Genomic DNA, 18,393 nt, shown 5'->3' on the forward strand with positions numbered 1-18,393 from the left:
GCTTACTCATCAGAACTTCACAGTTAAGCGTGCTTGACCTGGAGTAGTACAAGGATGGGTGACCTTCTGGGAAGTTTCCCAGAAATTGCACAAGTAAGGATAAAACATGCTAAACAGTGAAATATCGTGAAATAAAATCCTTGAAAGGCCAAATATGAGGATTGTTACATTAATAAATTTATTAAAATAAAAAAAAATTATAATTTTTGACTGGTAAAAAAAGGATTGTAATATTAATTTAGAGGCAGTTGGTGCGACAGTTGATGAAAGGGTCGCAATGTTAATATAGAGGCATTTGGTGCGACAGTTGATGAAACGGTCGCAATTCCAATTTTGCGACGGTTTGTGCAACGGTTCTGATAACCGTCGCAAAATTGCCTGGTGACGGACGACTCTGCGACGGTTCCCAAACCGTCGCAATGTGTAAAGTTATCCGGGAAGAAACCATTTTCTTCTTTTTTCTTTTTTCTTGGTGACTTGAAGTAAGGGGAGTTCTTGGGATTTTGTTGTTGTATTAAATTGTCAAATTCTTGCATCAATTGAGTGAGCAATTTTCGTGGCCATGTTGGTTGAAAATGATAATTTATTTCTTAAGTTTTGTTTTTTGTTGGTTGTTGAAAAATTAATGATCTTTATCAGAAGATTCAAAACTAATTATCCATAATTGATAGTTGAAAAAAATTGTCATGATTTTTTCACATTGAATTAAGTATATTAAAATACATCACATTTTAATCTTTTATAAAAATACAAAATTTTTAAAATAAAAGAGTAAACCATATAAGTTTCTTTGGATAAAGAAAAATGCAATTTATTATGTATCAAAATAAAATAAAATAACCAATGAATGGTAAATAATGAAAAAAAAAATCAAAATAACTCAACAAATATAATATTTTTTCTAATTAAAATATATAATTATAAAGAACAAATGGTTGGTTATACCTTTTTAAATAATTCTAAAAGCTAAGTGATGCATATAAAAAAATTCATAAAAATAACTTTAATCACAACATACACAAATTAATAACTTGAGAGAAATATATGTATGTATATATATATATATGTGCGCGCGTGTATATATATATATATATTTATATAATACACACACATTTATATATATGGGTATCTGTGAAGCCAAGTGGCAAAAGACGTTTAGTTAGTTAGTGGACATGAACACAATGTAAGTACCCCACTTTCTTAAGTTTTAGGTTTCTTGGAAATTTGACCATTTACTTTCCACTCATTTCGCCTCCTCTCTCTCTTCTTTCTGTTTCATTGATCTGCAACTATTATCATGGTTTCTTTGGTTAAAATCTAATTTTTCTAGAAATTGAGACACTTGATGCTAATTTCATTGTTTCATACCATTTACCACCCCCTTTGATTTTTTTATTCTCATTTTTTAGTAATTGTATGTAATTTTATTACATGTTTCATCTTTGCATTTGGATCCAATAAATGCACATGCAAGGATAATCAAGGTTCTTGTGTGACATTTCAATTATTAGAAATTTTCATCAACATCATTAGAAATTTTGATGAGAGGTCAAGGCACAAAGCATACCTATCTATGGAGATTTTGATGCAGTTGTTATCGCTTGAGCTTTATCTTTGGCAATTTCCCTACAAATTTTTGCAAATGGAATGACAGATCTCGCTAGTTATGGAAGTCTTGAGCATGATATTGAGCAAGTTAGTTATGACTTAAGTTTCTTATTTATTTTTCTTAACTTGTTTTCTAAATTTATTTTGCTCTAGATGTGTTCTTTCTCCTTTTGTGAATGTGATCAAAATTAAAACATGTTTATTCAATTTATTTATTTTTGTGTTTGCATAAAAAACTAACCTAATTATGTCCATAATGAAAACAAACTAAAATTTTAGGATTGTTGTTTTAGGACATTAATGTCAATTAAGATGTTATCACTTGATTGACATTTATGATTATAATCACTGTAAGTAATACTTTGGGGGTCATTATGAGATGATATTGGCCATTGTGTTAATGTTGTATGTGATCATGGTTTGTTGTAGCTATGGTAAACACTAAAATTAAAACCAATTTAAAACTTCTTTTAAATTTTTAGTTTTTATAGTAAAAATGTGTTTTTCCTTGACTAAAGCAATTTAGCTGGCTGAAGATAACAAATATCCATAACCAGTTGCATTTTTTTTTATGTCAAGAAAAATTTTAAGGGAAAATTGAAAGATGAACCATTACATGTATTGTACAAAGTCACATGCATAAGAAAGAAAGAAAAATCTTAATTGAATAATTAATAATGAGGAGAAAAAATATATGAAAGTAATTACATAAACAAAATATGAAATTTGAGCAATATTATTTGATGTAGTATCAACAACTAGTTGATGTTTTGAAAATAATAAGTTGATAATTTGCAAAAATAGAAATAGTATTGCACACTTCTTGATTATTTCTTATTTAACAAGAATTAAGATAACCTTATTACAAAAAATTACAAGAAAAATAAAAGTCATGTTTATTGGAAATATGTTTAGATACGTCACATGATTCATTGATGCTATAATTTATTAAGTAGTATTTTGATTAAATAGATGTATCACTAACTAGGACTTAATAATGTTTGTTTCAACTTTTTTTGAAGGCATTTACTGCCTTAAAGAAAGGAACTCAGTTAATAAAGTAGAATAAAAAAATTAAGTCAAAAGTTTGCTTATTCAAAATCTCTCTATTTAGACTCTTTTCAGTGAGGTTTTACTATTAAATTAAATATAATGTGAATATAAAAACATGCACATTCTAATATCTAAAGTAAACACAAGTATGATGATTTTGATATCTCTAAATAATTTCATATCTAGTAGCATTAACAAGACGAAACAACAATAATTTGGATTTCTTACAAGAAGGAAAGGAAATTGAAATTGCCTTTAGTTTCTCATACTACCCTTGGACAAAGAACTGTAAGTAACATATACTTGATCATGGGATATTAGTTGATATTTATGTCGGTGTCAACAATCTTTTAAAAGTGTTTCATATTTTTGTGACGATTTCTTTATAGGCTATCCTTAGAAGATATTTGCAACTAGAAAAAGAATTATCTTTCATTTTCTCCTATTTATAATAATAGGGAGCAAACACTTGATTTGGTTAGAAAATATATTAATATTGCATTCAAATTTCTCAATATTTGTTGCAAAATTTTGAATAAAGTGATTTTATTGGTCTTAATTTTAGATATGCAAGGACAATGGCAAGGCTGAGGTATGGTTTACAAGTCTTAAGACATTAATTTGTACCTAAAAGCGTCAGAGGGAAATTATTTGATGTGAGTTTTATCATGAATCGATCTATTGCAATGATCATTATATTATTAATTACTTATTATTCATGGGATGATTTATTGTGAATTCTTGTTCTTATAAATTTTTTTTATGGATTGATATTTACAACTTTTGCAATTAGAGACTTTAATTTTTCTAATTCTTAAGTTAAAGAAAATTCTACAATTATATCAACTTAAATGATGATTTTATTTTATTTTTTCTTTGTTAACTTTACAAGTACCAACAACAATGCAATTAATGAATTATTACTTAAGAAAAATGATTTTACACATACAATAACATAATATATTATCAAACATTAACAATTGATATAAAAGTTTAATATATAATTAAAATATTAAACATTTTTTTATAACAATGCTAATTATAAGTTACTATTTGAGAAAAAAAATTATTTTAAAAATAATCTAACATCAATATTTATTATTAAATTATAATTAACATGATAAAAATATAATTAGGGTTGAATTAAAAATATTAATATGTATAACATAATTATAAATTTAGTAAATTATGAATAAATATATTCATTATATTTTATAAAATTATGAGTATATTTGTATTCATTTATTTTATTTTTAAATAACATTTTCACTAAGATATTTTTTATAATAATTTTGATATAAAAAATTGAAGAAGAAAAAACTTGTACGTTGTAAATATTTATTTATTAAGTTAAAAACTTGAAATGATGCATAAAGATGAAAATAATTGATGCAACATATAAGATAAAGTATCATTGTAAGATAATATATTTCAAAACATTTATCATAAATTAAGTATCAATATTTCTATGTTATTTGACACATCAATAATCAAATTTTAAAAATAACTTAAATAAAATCTTATGTAATGGAAATTATATGAAATAAATAATCAAGTTTTTAATTGTTTTTTAATTAATTTGATCATGCATTGACATAAGTACATATTGTGAAATGTGTTCCATCTTTCTATGTAATTCTATCATAAACATTTGTTGTTTCATATAGCAATCATTTCTTACAAGTCTATATTTCACGAGCATGTTAACATTAATTAGGTACTTTTCAAATTTCAATTTTCAGGATGGTGTTAATTTTATTTCAAATGGTAGTCCTTTTGGTGCAACACTAGAATTTGCAATAAGCATTGCTCATAAAAGTGTCTATTTTAATTTTACTTCTCGTGAGTCTTCATTGAATTTGGAAGGCACAAATGCAAGGTTAGATTGTGCTAATATGCAACCAAGAACAAGTATTGGTGATGGATTTCGTATTAGTGTGTCAAGTACACCTAGTTGTTCAAGTGGAGGATCCGGACCAGATGACATAGAATCACTAGGTGATGTTTATATATGGGGAGAGGTTTGGGCAGATGGTGTTTCACTTGATGGGTTTGGCACTCAATCTCCTTCCACAATAGATGTGTTGATTCCTAAGCCTTTAGAGTCAAGTGTTGTTCTTGATGTTCAACAAATTGCATCTGGTGTACGACACATTGCTCTAGTAACTAGGCAAGGAGAGGTTTTTACTTGGGGAGAAGAATATGGGGGAAGACTTGGTCATGGAAATGATAAAGATTTTGGTCGCCCTCAACTTGTTGAAGTTTTGGCAGTTACTAATATAGATTTTGTTGCTTGTGGAGAGAATCATACATGCGCTGTATCTACATCTGATGATCTTTTCTCATGGGGTGATGGTACATATAATGTTGGACTTCTCGGTCATGGAACTAATGTTAGCCATTGGATACCAAAGAGAGTTAGTGGTCCTTTAGAAGGACTTCAAGTTATATCTATTGCATGTGGCACATGGCATTCAGCACTAGCTACTTCTAATGGGAAACTGTTTACCTTTGGTGATGGAACATTTGGTGTTTTAGGTCATGGAAATAGAGAAAGTGTGGCATATCCAAAGGAGGTACAATTATTAAGTGGACTGAAAACTATTAAAGTTGCATGTGGAGTATGGCATACTGCAGCTATTGTAGAGGTTACTTTTCAATCAGGTTCAAATGTTTCATCTAGAAAGCTTTTCACTTGGGGCGATGGCGACAAATATCGCTTGGGACATGGAAACAAGGAAACATACCTTCAACCCACATGTGTCTCTACACTTATTGAATATAATTTCCACCAGATAGCTTGTGGACACACTATGACTGTTGCTCTTACTACATCTGGTCATATATTTACTATGGGAAATGTTGAATATGGTCAACTAGGAAATCCTTTAGCTGATGGAAAAGTACCTATCCTAGTACAAGATAAGTTAGTGGGTGAATTTGTTGAGGAAATATCATGTGGATCTCATCATGTTGCTGCCTTGACATCAAGAAGTGAATTATATACTTGGGGGAGAGGTGCTAATGGAAGATTGGGACATGGAGACATAGAGGATAGAAAATCTCCAACACTTATTGAATCCTTGAGAGATAGACATGTAAAAAATATTTCTTGTGGCTCAAACTTTACATCTTGCATATGCATTCATAAATGGGTCTCTGGAGTTGACCAATCTATTTGCACTGGTTGTAGACAACCATTTGGTTTTACTAGAAAGAGACATAATTGTTATAATTGTGGATTGGTGCATTGTCATAGTTGTAGTTCAAGAAAAGTATTGAAAGCAGCATTAGCTCCAACACCAGGAAAACCTCATCGTGTGTGTGACTCTTGTTATAATAAGCTTAAAGCTGTTGAGGCAGGTAATGCTGCCAATCTTAATAGAAAAATCACTACTGCACCTCGTAATTCCATAGACGTCAATAGGGAAAAATTTGGCCAAGGAGAAATAAAGTCTGCAAGACTTATTTTGCCACCTATCATAGATCCATTAAAATACAGTGATATGAGGACTAATAAGTTGGGAAACAAATATGATTATTCTTCTATGCTTATAACTTCCCAAGTTCCATCACTTCTACAATTAAATGATATTGCATTCGGAAGTTCAATAAATTCCACTCAAAGCATTATGAAGCCTGCTAGAGCTCCTAGTCCACCACCAACTCCACCTCTCAACTCAAGACCAACATCTCCTTATTCAAGAAGACAAAGTCCACAACGTTCTAGAACTTCAGGATTTTCTAGAAGTCTTATTGATAGTCTGAGGAAGACAAATGAACTTTTGAACCAAGAAGTTTCAAAATTGCAAAACCAAGTAAATTTACTACAATTTCATTATATATTCTTGAATAAATATTATATCATTATTAATAAGTTTATGGATTTTTTTTTTCATATAGATCCAAAGTTTGAAGCTAAGAAATGACAAAGAAATTCAAAAGCTCCAGAAAAACATCTTAGAAGCTACCTCCTTGACAGCTGAAGAAAATTCTAGGCATAAAGCAATGAAAGAATCTTTTGAGTCTACCGTAAATCAGGTATCTTTGTTTTATTACAAGTCTATATTTTAATTTATTGACTTATTAAAATATGTTTTCATTACTTTAATTATTGAACAATGATAATAAATAAATGGACATGAAAATCTAAAATCATGTTGGTGATCACATGTTAAGTAATCTTTGATGATAAATATAATTTCTATGAACTTGCAGTTTTAAAAAGACTTAGATTCCTTGATTATATCTATTTTTTAAGAAACTAAAATAAAAAATGATTTATTATTGATTACAATATTATTTTTCATTAACGAGTACTTATGAATGACTATATATATTGATATGATTTTAACAACTTTAGAAAATATGTATCCAAAAGCTAATACTAGGATAAGTAAGAAATGTATAAGAATTAAGTTGATATTAAAAAAAATTATGAAAGACGTAATAGAAGATATAAATATATAAGTTATTATTAACATACAAGTTTTATATATATATATATATATATATATATATTTATTGTAATGTGATTATCAATGTTGATAGAAAAATAATTAATATTCAAATATAAAACTTGTGTTACATTAAATAGACGATGATGATATACACTTGGTTGAATTAATTATAAACACGTTTATTCAATTGTATTATAAGATTTAAAATCATATACTTGAATTTTTAGAGGGATAACTCCACAAATGAAAAAACTTTATGTTTATTTTTGTTTTTTTGTTATTAATCATGTGATTTAATTGGGAGGGGAGACTCTAGTCAACAAGAAATGAAAAGTAATAAATGAGTTAGTTAATTAATAAAAAAATTTAGTACATAGTTTTAACTTAACTGACTTGTTTTTTATTTTATCCAGTTGAAGGAAATGATTGAGAAGTTGCCATCAGAAATTTTAGATAATGAAAGTTGGAAAACTGTACTTACTCGAGCTGAGGATTTTCTAAAAGAAAATTTAGAATTTGAATCACCTTTGACATCTTCAAGTATGATTCCCCAACAACCAAATGTACCTGATACACTTGACTCAAATAGTAGCTCTTCTAAGCTAGAAGAACAAAAAATAGAAGAAAATCATGAAACTATAGGTGTTGATCCATTATCACAAGATGGAGAAAATGTTCCTCAAGAAAACAATAACTCATCTTTATCAAACAATGAAACATCAATGCCTTCACAAAACTCTGAAAATGATTCAAGATCTCAAGAGTCTTCAAGATCTAGCAAAGAAGGAGAAACACATGTCATTGAACAATTTGAACCTGGCGTTTATGTGACACTAATAGTAAAGCCTGGTGGTGTCAAAGTGTTTAAACGAGTTAGATTCAGGTACTAAAGTTGCTTATTGATCTAACAAATTCTATATTTTTAATTTCTATTTCAACATGCTATGTGATTGTGTTTGAAATGTTTGTTATAATACAATTTCACAAATATGTTAATATTATATAGCTATGTCAATATATGTATATCCAATTTTGCATGTGCAACATGACTAAAATAATAACTAGATTTATACCCAATAAATAAATAATAAATGCATTACATAATGAACAATCAACTAGGTATTAAATTTCTTTTAAAAACACTAGGTATTAGATTTGCAAGCAAACCATTAATTGTGTGATTTCCATTATAAAAATTAAGAATGATAGAAATTTGTATAAGTTAAATCTTTTGTTTCATTGAGCAATATATTTTTTAATTCTTAGTTGATATTAACATGTGTTCATTAGTTCTTATTCAATTATCATTAATTTTTTTAGTCACAAGTCATTAGCTATTTTTATTTATTTTATCTTAAATTTTTAATGATTTCTTCATATATTTCTTTATGCAGCAAACGAAGGTTTCATGAACATCAAGCAGAAGAATGGTGGAACAAAAACAAAGATAGGGTGCTTAGAAAATATAGTATTCAAGCTACAACTTCTGAAGGTACTAGGTCATCTAATAACACTCTACCCCCACCACCACCCACCGAAGAAAATATTGAGGCAACATCTTCCTAAACAAGAATTGTAGTTTTAAATAGGTATTATCTTAGTTTGGTTAAATGATAGATTATAGAAACATCATTAATCTTTCAATGTAGCAAAAAAATGTATCTAGGTATATTAATTTAAGAGTTTTGTAGATTATAATATTTATGTAGATAATGATAAATGAATATTTTATTAATATTTTTAGAATGTACAATAGTCACGTAAGATGTTGAAATAAGTTTAACTTTTTATGCATGAATGTAGTAATTGTAAACACGTAGTTTTGTCCTATAATTTACTTTATTTTTTGTATTTTAGATTTTTATTTCTATAAATTGTCATTTCCTCTCTTGTAAGTATTTTCTTGAGAAAATTATCATATAGTCTTTATACAAAAATTATCCATTATTGGTAAACTTATTTTATTGTATATAATCTATTTTAGATTCTTTTAATATTGTTATTCCATTTTTAGGTTAGGTCATCTAAATCCAAAACTTTTCAACATTTTTTATATGGGTCATAAGAGCTTAAAATTAATTACTTTTTTCTTATATTTTATTATTTAGTTTCTTTTTTACATTTTGAGTTATCTAAGCCTATTCTAAAGTGATAAAAAAAAATCACAAATAAAATAAATAGATAAATGCATTGGAGGATAGACGTGTGTACTAGCATGGAAAAGGCACTCCATATCTTTATGTTACCTCTATGCTAAAAAAAAAGTGATGAGAGAAAAAAAGAATTGTTACTATATTTCCAAAGTAATCATGGCAGTCGTGTGTTTCCTAAACTACATTTTTGAATAAATATTAAAAAATTTAAAGTGTACAATTATTTCATATTTGTTTAACTTAGCATTTATTTACTTTTATATTGGTCTTACATGGATATTTTGTTTGCTAAAGGGTAAACATGTCAAGTAAAATGTGTGCACAAAAAGGAGGGAATCACTTATATATATATGTGTGTATTGCTAAAAGTTAATTGCTCAACTTGATTACTTGACTAAACCCAACCCTATTGTAATCAGGTTAAGTTGGGTCACTTAAAAAAAGTTCACAAATCCGACATAACTCAACTTGATTAAGTTTAATTGGGTAGTATTCAAAAAGATTTTAAAAAAAAATTTTTGACCGATAATTATAAAAGTTTCCTATATCAAAAAGTTTATATAGCAAATGTTTTAATATTTGTCTGGTAATGGATTACTACTTCAAGTAATCGATTACCAGAGCAAGGAAACTTCTTGGTTCAAAATTCAAATGCTAAAACGTGTTCTGGTAATCAATTACTAGCTCTTGTAATCGATTACTAGAAGAGAAAATTTCAAAATTTGAATTTAAAGATACAACATTTCAAATTATTTTGAACTTAAAAATGTTGTAATCGATTACCAATTCCTTGTAATCGATTATCAGTGTATCTTTTCTGAAAAAAATATAGAGAGTTACAACTCTTCATAAAAAAACATAACCTAAGAGATAATTGTCTATAAATACCTATACTTTTTCAGAATAAGGTTACGAACTCTATTGTGAAAAAGTCATATACAAAAACTTCTTGGTCAAATTCATTTGCATTATTCTAAAGAGTTCATTAAGATCATCAAAGTATAAAATCTACTCTTCAAGAGAGTTACTCTATTATACCCACTAGATCATTTGATCTGCAAAGGAGAAAAAGTTTCTCCTTATTGGTTTTTGAATCTCAACACATGGAAAGGGTGTTCCAAGGTGTTGGAGGATTCAAGTATTGTAAGAATTACAAGAATAGTGGAAATCTCAAGTTGGAGACTTAAGGACTGGACGTATGCAAGATTGGTCGAACTAGTATAAAACGAGTTTGCAATTTCTCTTTCCCTACACTTTTAATTACTTGCTATTAATTGTGATTGAGTAGTTTGCATCATCATTAACTTATACACAAAAATTTGTCTAAGTAATTGAATTTATAAGAAAGTATTTACAAAAACTCATAAACGAAGAAAAATTGGTAAACTTAATTCACCCCCCATCTTAAGTTAATTGAGGCTACTTGACTAACAAGGTTGGATAATAAAATAGTCTAAATTGACCTGACCGTTTACTTTACACGCCTACTTTTTAGCGAGTAAATTTTTATGAAATAAAAATTGTTTTCTAAAGTTGTTGTACTTTTATCTTGTAAGCCCAATATTAGGGGTGGGCAAAAAATTTGGACCTACCTGAACTCAACATACTCAAGGCAAAAATGATGCAACTGTTGAATTAGAAATGAATAATATATTTTTAAGTTAAAAAATGGTTTTGTCTAGGTTATTTTACTTGGGTTTGAATTTGAAATTTCCAAACCATTGATACCTAATCAATCATATTAACCCTGAAATCCTAATATAAAAGCTTATTTTACTTTGGGCCTTTCATTTTAACACATCTCTTTTCCTCCCTTCCTTTCTCAATTGTTTTAAGACCTAGCTAGAGTTCTATCTGTCCAATGCGAGCGAGGTCATGGTGGTGAGAGCTCATTTTCCTACTTAATCTTTGGTTGCTATTCTAGGTTTGAGTGTGATCTCCCTCTAATTATTACAAAAGTTTTATACTCTTTCCATTTTTTAAAGTTTTCTTATATATTGGCATTTGTGCAAGCATGATTTGGCCTTCAATTAATATCTTCCCCATAAATCTTTGTGATTGAAACTTGGAAGGATTCATCCATTTGAACTCATAAAGAGCAACAAACCCAAATCTTAAGGTTAATTTCAAGGTAAAAGTAGTAAACTTTAATGTGTATCATGTAATTCTTTTTCTTCATTTTTCTTTAGTTATTAACTATAATAATAAATTTTAATTTTCCTTTTATTTTATATCATGACGAAATGTGTGATCTTTGATGTTCAATGTCAATTAGGAGGGCTAGGTATAAATAAAACCAAACCTAGAGATCCAAGAATTCCATTTCTTTTGTTTATGTTTCTATTTTTTTGTGCAATTTTTATTAAATAAAATGAAATGCTTCTCTCATTCTTGACTATGTATGAGTATGAGTGTGTATGTTTTGTGTGCATCCATTTATCTCTCCCATATTTTTTAGTTTGGATGAATTTTTTATTGCAGGGTTCTTTCTTGTGTTGGATTTGATTTGCTGTCTTTTGTTTTGAAGTAGTTTGAATATTATACATAGCATACATTTATGATTTATCTAATTGAGCACAGTATTATTTCATATAATAAATAGTTGTAAAACTGTATATTTTATGTGCTTTATTTCAATATTTTATGATATATGTTGTTTAATTATCGATATGTTGTGTTTATTATTATTTTAAAACTCTAAGGATCAAAAGATCTTTAAGAGTTAAGTTATTTCTGAGGTTGTTTTCAATAGGGTCAAGTTGACCAAGATTAGGAAAGGGTATTTAAGGTTTTTCTTAAGATGTGAACTTCATAAATTCATATCCTAAGAAAAATTGTATACGGAAGTTAGAAAAGATAAACTTTGGAACTAGAGAGAATCCTTTTATGATATGATCCTAGAATGACTAATCAAGGAAGAAACTCAAAATAATTTTTGGATTGCTTTTGAAGACCTTGGAAGGCTAGGAAAAGAGGCACAACCATTTATTTTGCATGAAGAAATATTGGAGCCATTTTGTAGAATAGTTTTTGGGTACTATGGTGCTTGTAATAATCTTGAGTGAAGTTTATGTTTTAGTCAACTCAATAGGATTAATTTTTGTTAGGAAAATAAGAAACAATTAGAGCCAAAAAAAATTGGTCACTAAATTTTAGCTAAGCGCTCTCTATTTTATCAGTGTGTAATCTCACTGTGTGACAAAATTGCCACTGAATGATAATTTCTCTGTGTGACTATTTTAGTTAAGTGAAAATCTTGTGGTTAAGCAAAAATGGTGCGATTGCAATTGTAGTTTGAATTTTCTTTGCACACCAAGCCTCTTTATTTTGGGTTTTAGTGAGCTAAAGTGTGTTTAATACACTTCTAAAGTGGGTTAACGATAACTAGGCTTTGCCCACTTATTTGTAAGAACTTTTGAAAGTCATTGAATGAGATAGTCATCTCTTGAAAGAATTATTCTCTTGGTTCTTATCAAAGAACTTGGTTTTTATCAAAGGGATAAACCTTTGTGGTGAATCTTCATTGACTTATCGATTTGCTCAAATTGTGACGTTCAATCATTTCTTCTCTATTCCATATTTTCCAATTTTGTTGCACATTACAGATTTTTCATTTGCATGGAATGATGAATCAAATGTCAGAAATGATCATTCTTTCTCTTTCCATGGATTGGATTGTACCAAGTGGTATCTAAAGCATGGTTCCAGATTTGAATCATCATTTATATTTGGTGAAAATTTATGTTCATCTTTAGTTTGGATAAAATTCTCAAGAATCTTAAATCTCATATCTACTTTGATTCTTTATGTATTTTGAAATTCTGTTTGTTGATTCTTGTTTAGTTTGTTGTGCTAAACAAAACCCTTAAGGTTTCGTTCATTTTCGAGTAGTTTCAAATTTTTGTGTTCTTTGTCAAAATTTCTGAAATTCTACATTTGATTGGTAGAGATTTTCTATTTGTGTTTTTATGTTAATTGAAGTTCCAATTAATTGTTTTAGTGTTGTACTGTGATATAATACTATTTTTTTGGAGATTGAATGGCATTTTTAAAAATCTGGTGAGTTTTGTCGAAAGATTTTTGCTCAGTCGTGCTACATCTCACTCAACAAAATGTGTGGTCCATTGGGAAAGCCATTTTAGCTTAGCCATATGAAATTTTTGCATGCCTAAAATTGGTCTTTCGAATTTTTTTCTATTGAGTTTAGGACAATTGTTAGCGTGAAAAAGAAGTACAAGGACCAAAAGTATAAAAAAAAAAAGTATAAGTGAAAAAGAAAAGAAAAAGAAGTACAAAAGAAAAGAAAAGTGAAAGGTCCAATACAAAAGAAAAAGAACAGTGAAACAAGTCCAATTCTCTTAAGTGAAATTTACTACACCTTCTTGTTGATTGCATGATTGTGTGCATTTATCATTCTTGTGTCTTCTAGTTGTCACATTTATATTCTCTTTAAGTAGTAATTTTCTTTCAAGCTTTGTTGATTGTCTTTTGAAATTTCCTATATAGTTTTCTCTAGAGTTTCTTTCTTTCTTTGACCTTTTGAATCAATTTTAGAATTCCTTACCTTTTTTCACTAAGGTGATCTCTTTTTGAATCAAGTTAATTGGGTTCTTTTCTAAGAGTTAAAAAGGAGATTGTGTGGAAAAAGGCAAGAGAGAATATTTAAGAAAAAACCTTTAAAGTGTGAAACATGAGAGAAATCAAGTGTAATTGTTTTTGTACTAACTTTTTCCTTGTGTAGGTATGGATATTAGTTCTAAGTTAAGTGACCTTATGTTGGTGGCTAACTGGCTATTGAAAATCTCAATAAGTAACTAGCATAAATGAAGAAAATTGAAAAGAAAAAGCTTGAGAAAATATTAAAAGCAAATAAGGAATCTAGTATAAGGTTGGAGAGAACAAGAAAAGGAAAGGATGAGAAAAGAAAAGAAACACATAGAGAGAGAAGTCAAGAAAAAAGACATGGAGGAAAAGATACAGGAAGAGAAAATGTTAGAGAGGAAGCTATGAGAGGTATGTAACTGAAAATACCTATATTTTATGGGTGAAAAAATTATTCAAAAGCCTATCTTGAGTGGGAGAAGAAGGTTAACCAAGTCTTCGCATGTTGTGAGTATACTAAAAGGAAAAAAGATTAGATTGCCTTCAATGGAATTTTTTGATGATGCACTTGCAATGTGGAGTCATGAGGTGAATGTAAGGGAAAAGATAGGGAAACCTAAGGTAAAAGATTGGGCTGAGATGAAGAAGATGTTTAAGAAGATATTTCAACCATGATTTTGTGAGATGAATGCTTGTGAAAAGTTACTGAAGCTAACACAAGGTGGAAAAGTTCTTGATGAGTACTATAAGGAGTTTAAAATGACTATAAGGAGATCCAACATCCAAGAGAGAAAGAAAATAATACTATAGGGTTCATACAAGAATTGAATGGACATCCGAGATGTAATATCCTAATGTTTTTAGATAATAATATTTTTAACATTATTAATAAGTGTATTGAAATTTTTAGTTATGATAATATATATATATATATATATATATAAAAGAGAATAAATATAATATTTTCACTATATATATATATATATCAAAATTTTATTAAAATAAAATTATAAAATATTTATTCCTAATTACATAATTATTATGATCTAAATTAATAAAATAGAATCATCTGATATTTATAATTTTATTATTATTTTAAATTAAATTCTTAAATTTTAGTTAGTAAATTAAAATTTAAAAAAAAAATACTAGTGTTTTATTTTATAAAATCTTATGTTCAATAAACTATATATATATATATATATATATATATATATATATATATATATATATATATATATATATATATATGGGTGTGTGTGCTATCTAATTATATTATAAATATTATTTACGAAAAATAATTTATTATAAATTTGCATGATGTTATAGATATATAAAATAAAATGGTTCAATGGTCCAATTAGTTGTACTTAAGAACTACATGTACTGGGTCCTGGGTTCAAATTCTACCATGACCATAGTATAACTTTCCCATAGTAAATCAGTATGCAAGCGTAAGTAAACTGGGAGTCAGCGGATAGTCCATGTGGTGGTGCTTACACCTGCACACGTATCAGGTAAATCATAAAAACATGTGGGTGGATTTATTAACAAATATTCTTGCGTCAGAGAATAACAAGTCCATAAATGATTGGAGATTATCTTCAGGGTACTTACGAATTTTGAATGCAAACCGCGCCTATAAATAGTGCGTTTCACCTCAACGGAAATTTGAAAAATAAGAAACTTTGTAACAAAGAGAGAAGAAAGCAGCGAAGTGGAAAAAAAAAATCTTGATAAATCTACATTCCATAAGGGGGAAGAGAACCTTATCTCTTTAAAATTTTATATATTATTATGTATATTTATTTATGTTATTTTTTTATTTATATTTATTTAGTGGGGTGTCCCTAACCTCATTTATTTGCTTAACCTATAATTATTGTGTCCATATTAATCATTAAGGTGTTCATATTTTATATTGTTTAATTATTTTATAATTATTGTCATTTTTATTTATATCATTGGTACTTTTAATATATTCTTTTTACGTAAATATTTATTGTAAATATATTTATAATCAACTAGGATATAGTTGTGATATCTTGGACTCGTCTTGTTATTATTTCTTCACATATTTATGAAGATAAATATTGTTCTATGGCCATAGAAGATAAAGTTTGAATCATTTATAGCGGGAGGTTTAACCTTGGGGATTTAAATGAGTAAGAATTTATGGTAAAATATTCTGTTGATATTTGATTGATATTACAATAATGCTCATTTATCCTGACTAGTCACTATTAAAATAATTCAAATTTTATTATTTAATTTTTATGTATAAATAATCTTGTTCTTTTAATTATATTTATTTAATAAGTGTTCTCACTCGTTATTTCTTGTTGTGAAAATTTTTTTAATATATCATAAAATAGATGGATCTACCACTCCTACCAGGCCCTTTCACTTCCGTTATTACTGCAGTTTTTCCGGGTACCAGTTGGGCCATGGACGCATCTGCAAATGCCATTACTTTTCAGGGAATAGGATTATCAACCTTTGCGTTTTCACCAACCCAGCAAAATCTCGTTATCATAGATGGTCAAATAGTAGTCACTTTTTATCTCCCTCCAACCAATCATGTCAACCCAATAGTGAACTTATATCAACCTGATATGTAGACATCATACAATTAGTATAGGAAATAAGTAGATTATAAGAATGTACATTATTATGAATTTTTTTTTTAAATATGATGCAAATATAAAGGGCTATATGTAAGCAATGGTATGAAAAATAAAATTTTGGTTTATGTATAATGATATTAATTGTACAAAGTATATTACTATTATTTACGTATAATATTGGAGTTAATAATAATACAATTAGACGTTTCATTATAATGGTATCAGAGCAACGTTCCATGTGTAACTTGGGGAAATGTGCTAACCATGTTTCTAGTATGATAAACTAATCTATAAAATTTCAGATGACAGGAAGGAGAAATACAGAACTGACTGAGGCTGTGCAAGCTATTAGGGACATGGCTATCGCTTTATTAAGGAATCAACGACCGGAAGGAATAGGGGAGTCACAAGGATTAGTGGAATTTAGGAGAAATAAACCTTCCCAATTTGACGAAGGATATAATCCTGAAAAAGTTGAATTATGGATTAAAGAAATATAAAAGATATTTCGAGCCATGAATTGTCCTGATAACCAAAAAGTAAATTATGTAGTGTTTATGTTAGTAGGAGAAAAAGAATATTGGTGGGATAGTACTAGGAGACTATTAGAAGGAGAAGGAATAATTATTACATGGAAAGTATTCAGAGCTAAATTTTTTGAAAAATATTTTCCTAATGATGTTAGGAGGGCTAAGGAAATAGAATTTATGCAATTAAAACAAGGGAACATGACAGTGGGAGAATATGCTTCTAAGTTTGAGGAATTGGGAAAATACTCTACTTTCTTTTATCACCCTGATGAGAGAATGAAGTGTATTAAATTTGAGGATGAACTTAGACCGGAATTAAGAAAGGCAGTGGGAATATTAGAAATTTCTGATTTTCCCACGTTAATACACAAGTGTCATTTTCTGGAAGGTTTTGATCACTATAAGGATAATAGACCAAAGTCCTTTGGCCCTCAGTTTAATAAGAAAAAGAATAATGAAGGAAAACCATATGATCGACCTCAATGGAAACCCCAATCTTCTCAATTTGCAGGAAATTCCAGTAGATCCATGAATAATCAAGCTAAGTGTCTTAAGTGTGGACATGGTCATTATACTAAAGACTGTCATCTCAAAGGACCTGTTTCTTTCAAGTGTGGGAAGCTGGGTCATGTGTTTTCTGAGTGTGGACAACCAAAGGCACACGCAAATACTTCTGGGCCCAAACCGAGACCTCCTACAACTGGGAGAGTTTATACCATGACCGGAACTGAAGCGACTCAAAACAACGATCTAATACAAGGTACATGTTTCATTAAAGGCAAAACTTTAAATGTACTGTATGATTCAGGCGCAACTCATTCCTTTATCTCCAATGATTGCATTCAACACCTTCAATTGTCAGTTTCTCCTTTAGAGTCTAATCTAATTGTTTCGACCCCTACAAACAAATCTGTAATTGCCAAAAAAAGTTTGTTTAGACTGTCCTATTTTTATTAATGATAAAAAATTTCTTGTAAATTTGATCTGCTTACCTTTATCACAATTAGATGTGATTTTAGGTATGGACTGGTTATCATTCAATCATGTCCTTCTCAATTGTGCAGAAAGGTCTGTAATGTTTTCTGATTCTAAGGACCTATTAATTTCAGTATCCAAACCAATAAACAAGTTTTCTTGGGGGTAAAGTTCAAGGATATTTAATCTTATCTTCTATGGAAGCTAAAGAGGAAGTCGACTTGAAAAACATAGCTGTTGTTCAAAATTTTCCTTAAGTTTTTCCTAATGATATTCCTGGGTTGCCACCTGACAGAGAGATTGAATTTTTGATTGATTTAATACCTGGAACTAGACCAATTTCAATGGCACCTTATAGGATGTCACCTTCTAAATTAGCAGAGTT

At 28.6% G+C, this 18,393-nt stretch overlaps 1 protein-coding gene across 2 annotated transcripts; it reads left to right on the forward strand.

Annotated features, from left to right (window-relative positions):
- The first annotated feature begins 1,226 nt into the window (after positions 1-1,226).
- On the forward strand, positions 1,227-9,428 carry LOC109789259 (PH, RCC1 and FYVE domains-containing protein 1). 2 transcript variants are annotated; one of them, XM_083072873.1, is made up of 6 exons: positions 1,227-1,695; positions 3,227-3,253; positions 4,404-6,479; positions 6,565-6,702; positions 7,535-8,004; positions 8,516-9,428. In XM_083072873.1, exons 1-6 carry the CDS (start codon positions 1,648-1,650, stop codon positions 8,685-8,687), a joined length of 2,931 nt encoding a protein of 976 aa, XP_082928999.1. In that variant the 5' UTR covers positions 1,227-1,647; the 3' UTR covers positions 8,688-9,428. The 2 variants fall into 2 exon arrangements, with proteins under 2 accessions (XP_082928999.1, XP_082929000.1); XM_083072874.1 differs by having other exon boundaries at positions 1,228-1,695; positions 3,227-3,317; positions 8,516-9,425.
- The last annotated feature ends 8,965 nt before the right edge of the window (positions 9,429-18,393 follow it).

Source organism: Cajanus cajan, chromosome 4, assembly GCF_000230855.2.
Source record: "Cajanus cajan strain Asha chromosome 4, NIPB_CcT2T_4, whole genome shotgun sequence".
Lineage (NCBI taxonomy): Eukaryota > Viridiplantae > Streptophyta > Magnoliopsida > Fabales > Fabaceae > Cajanus > Cajanus cajan.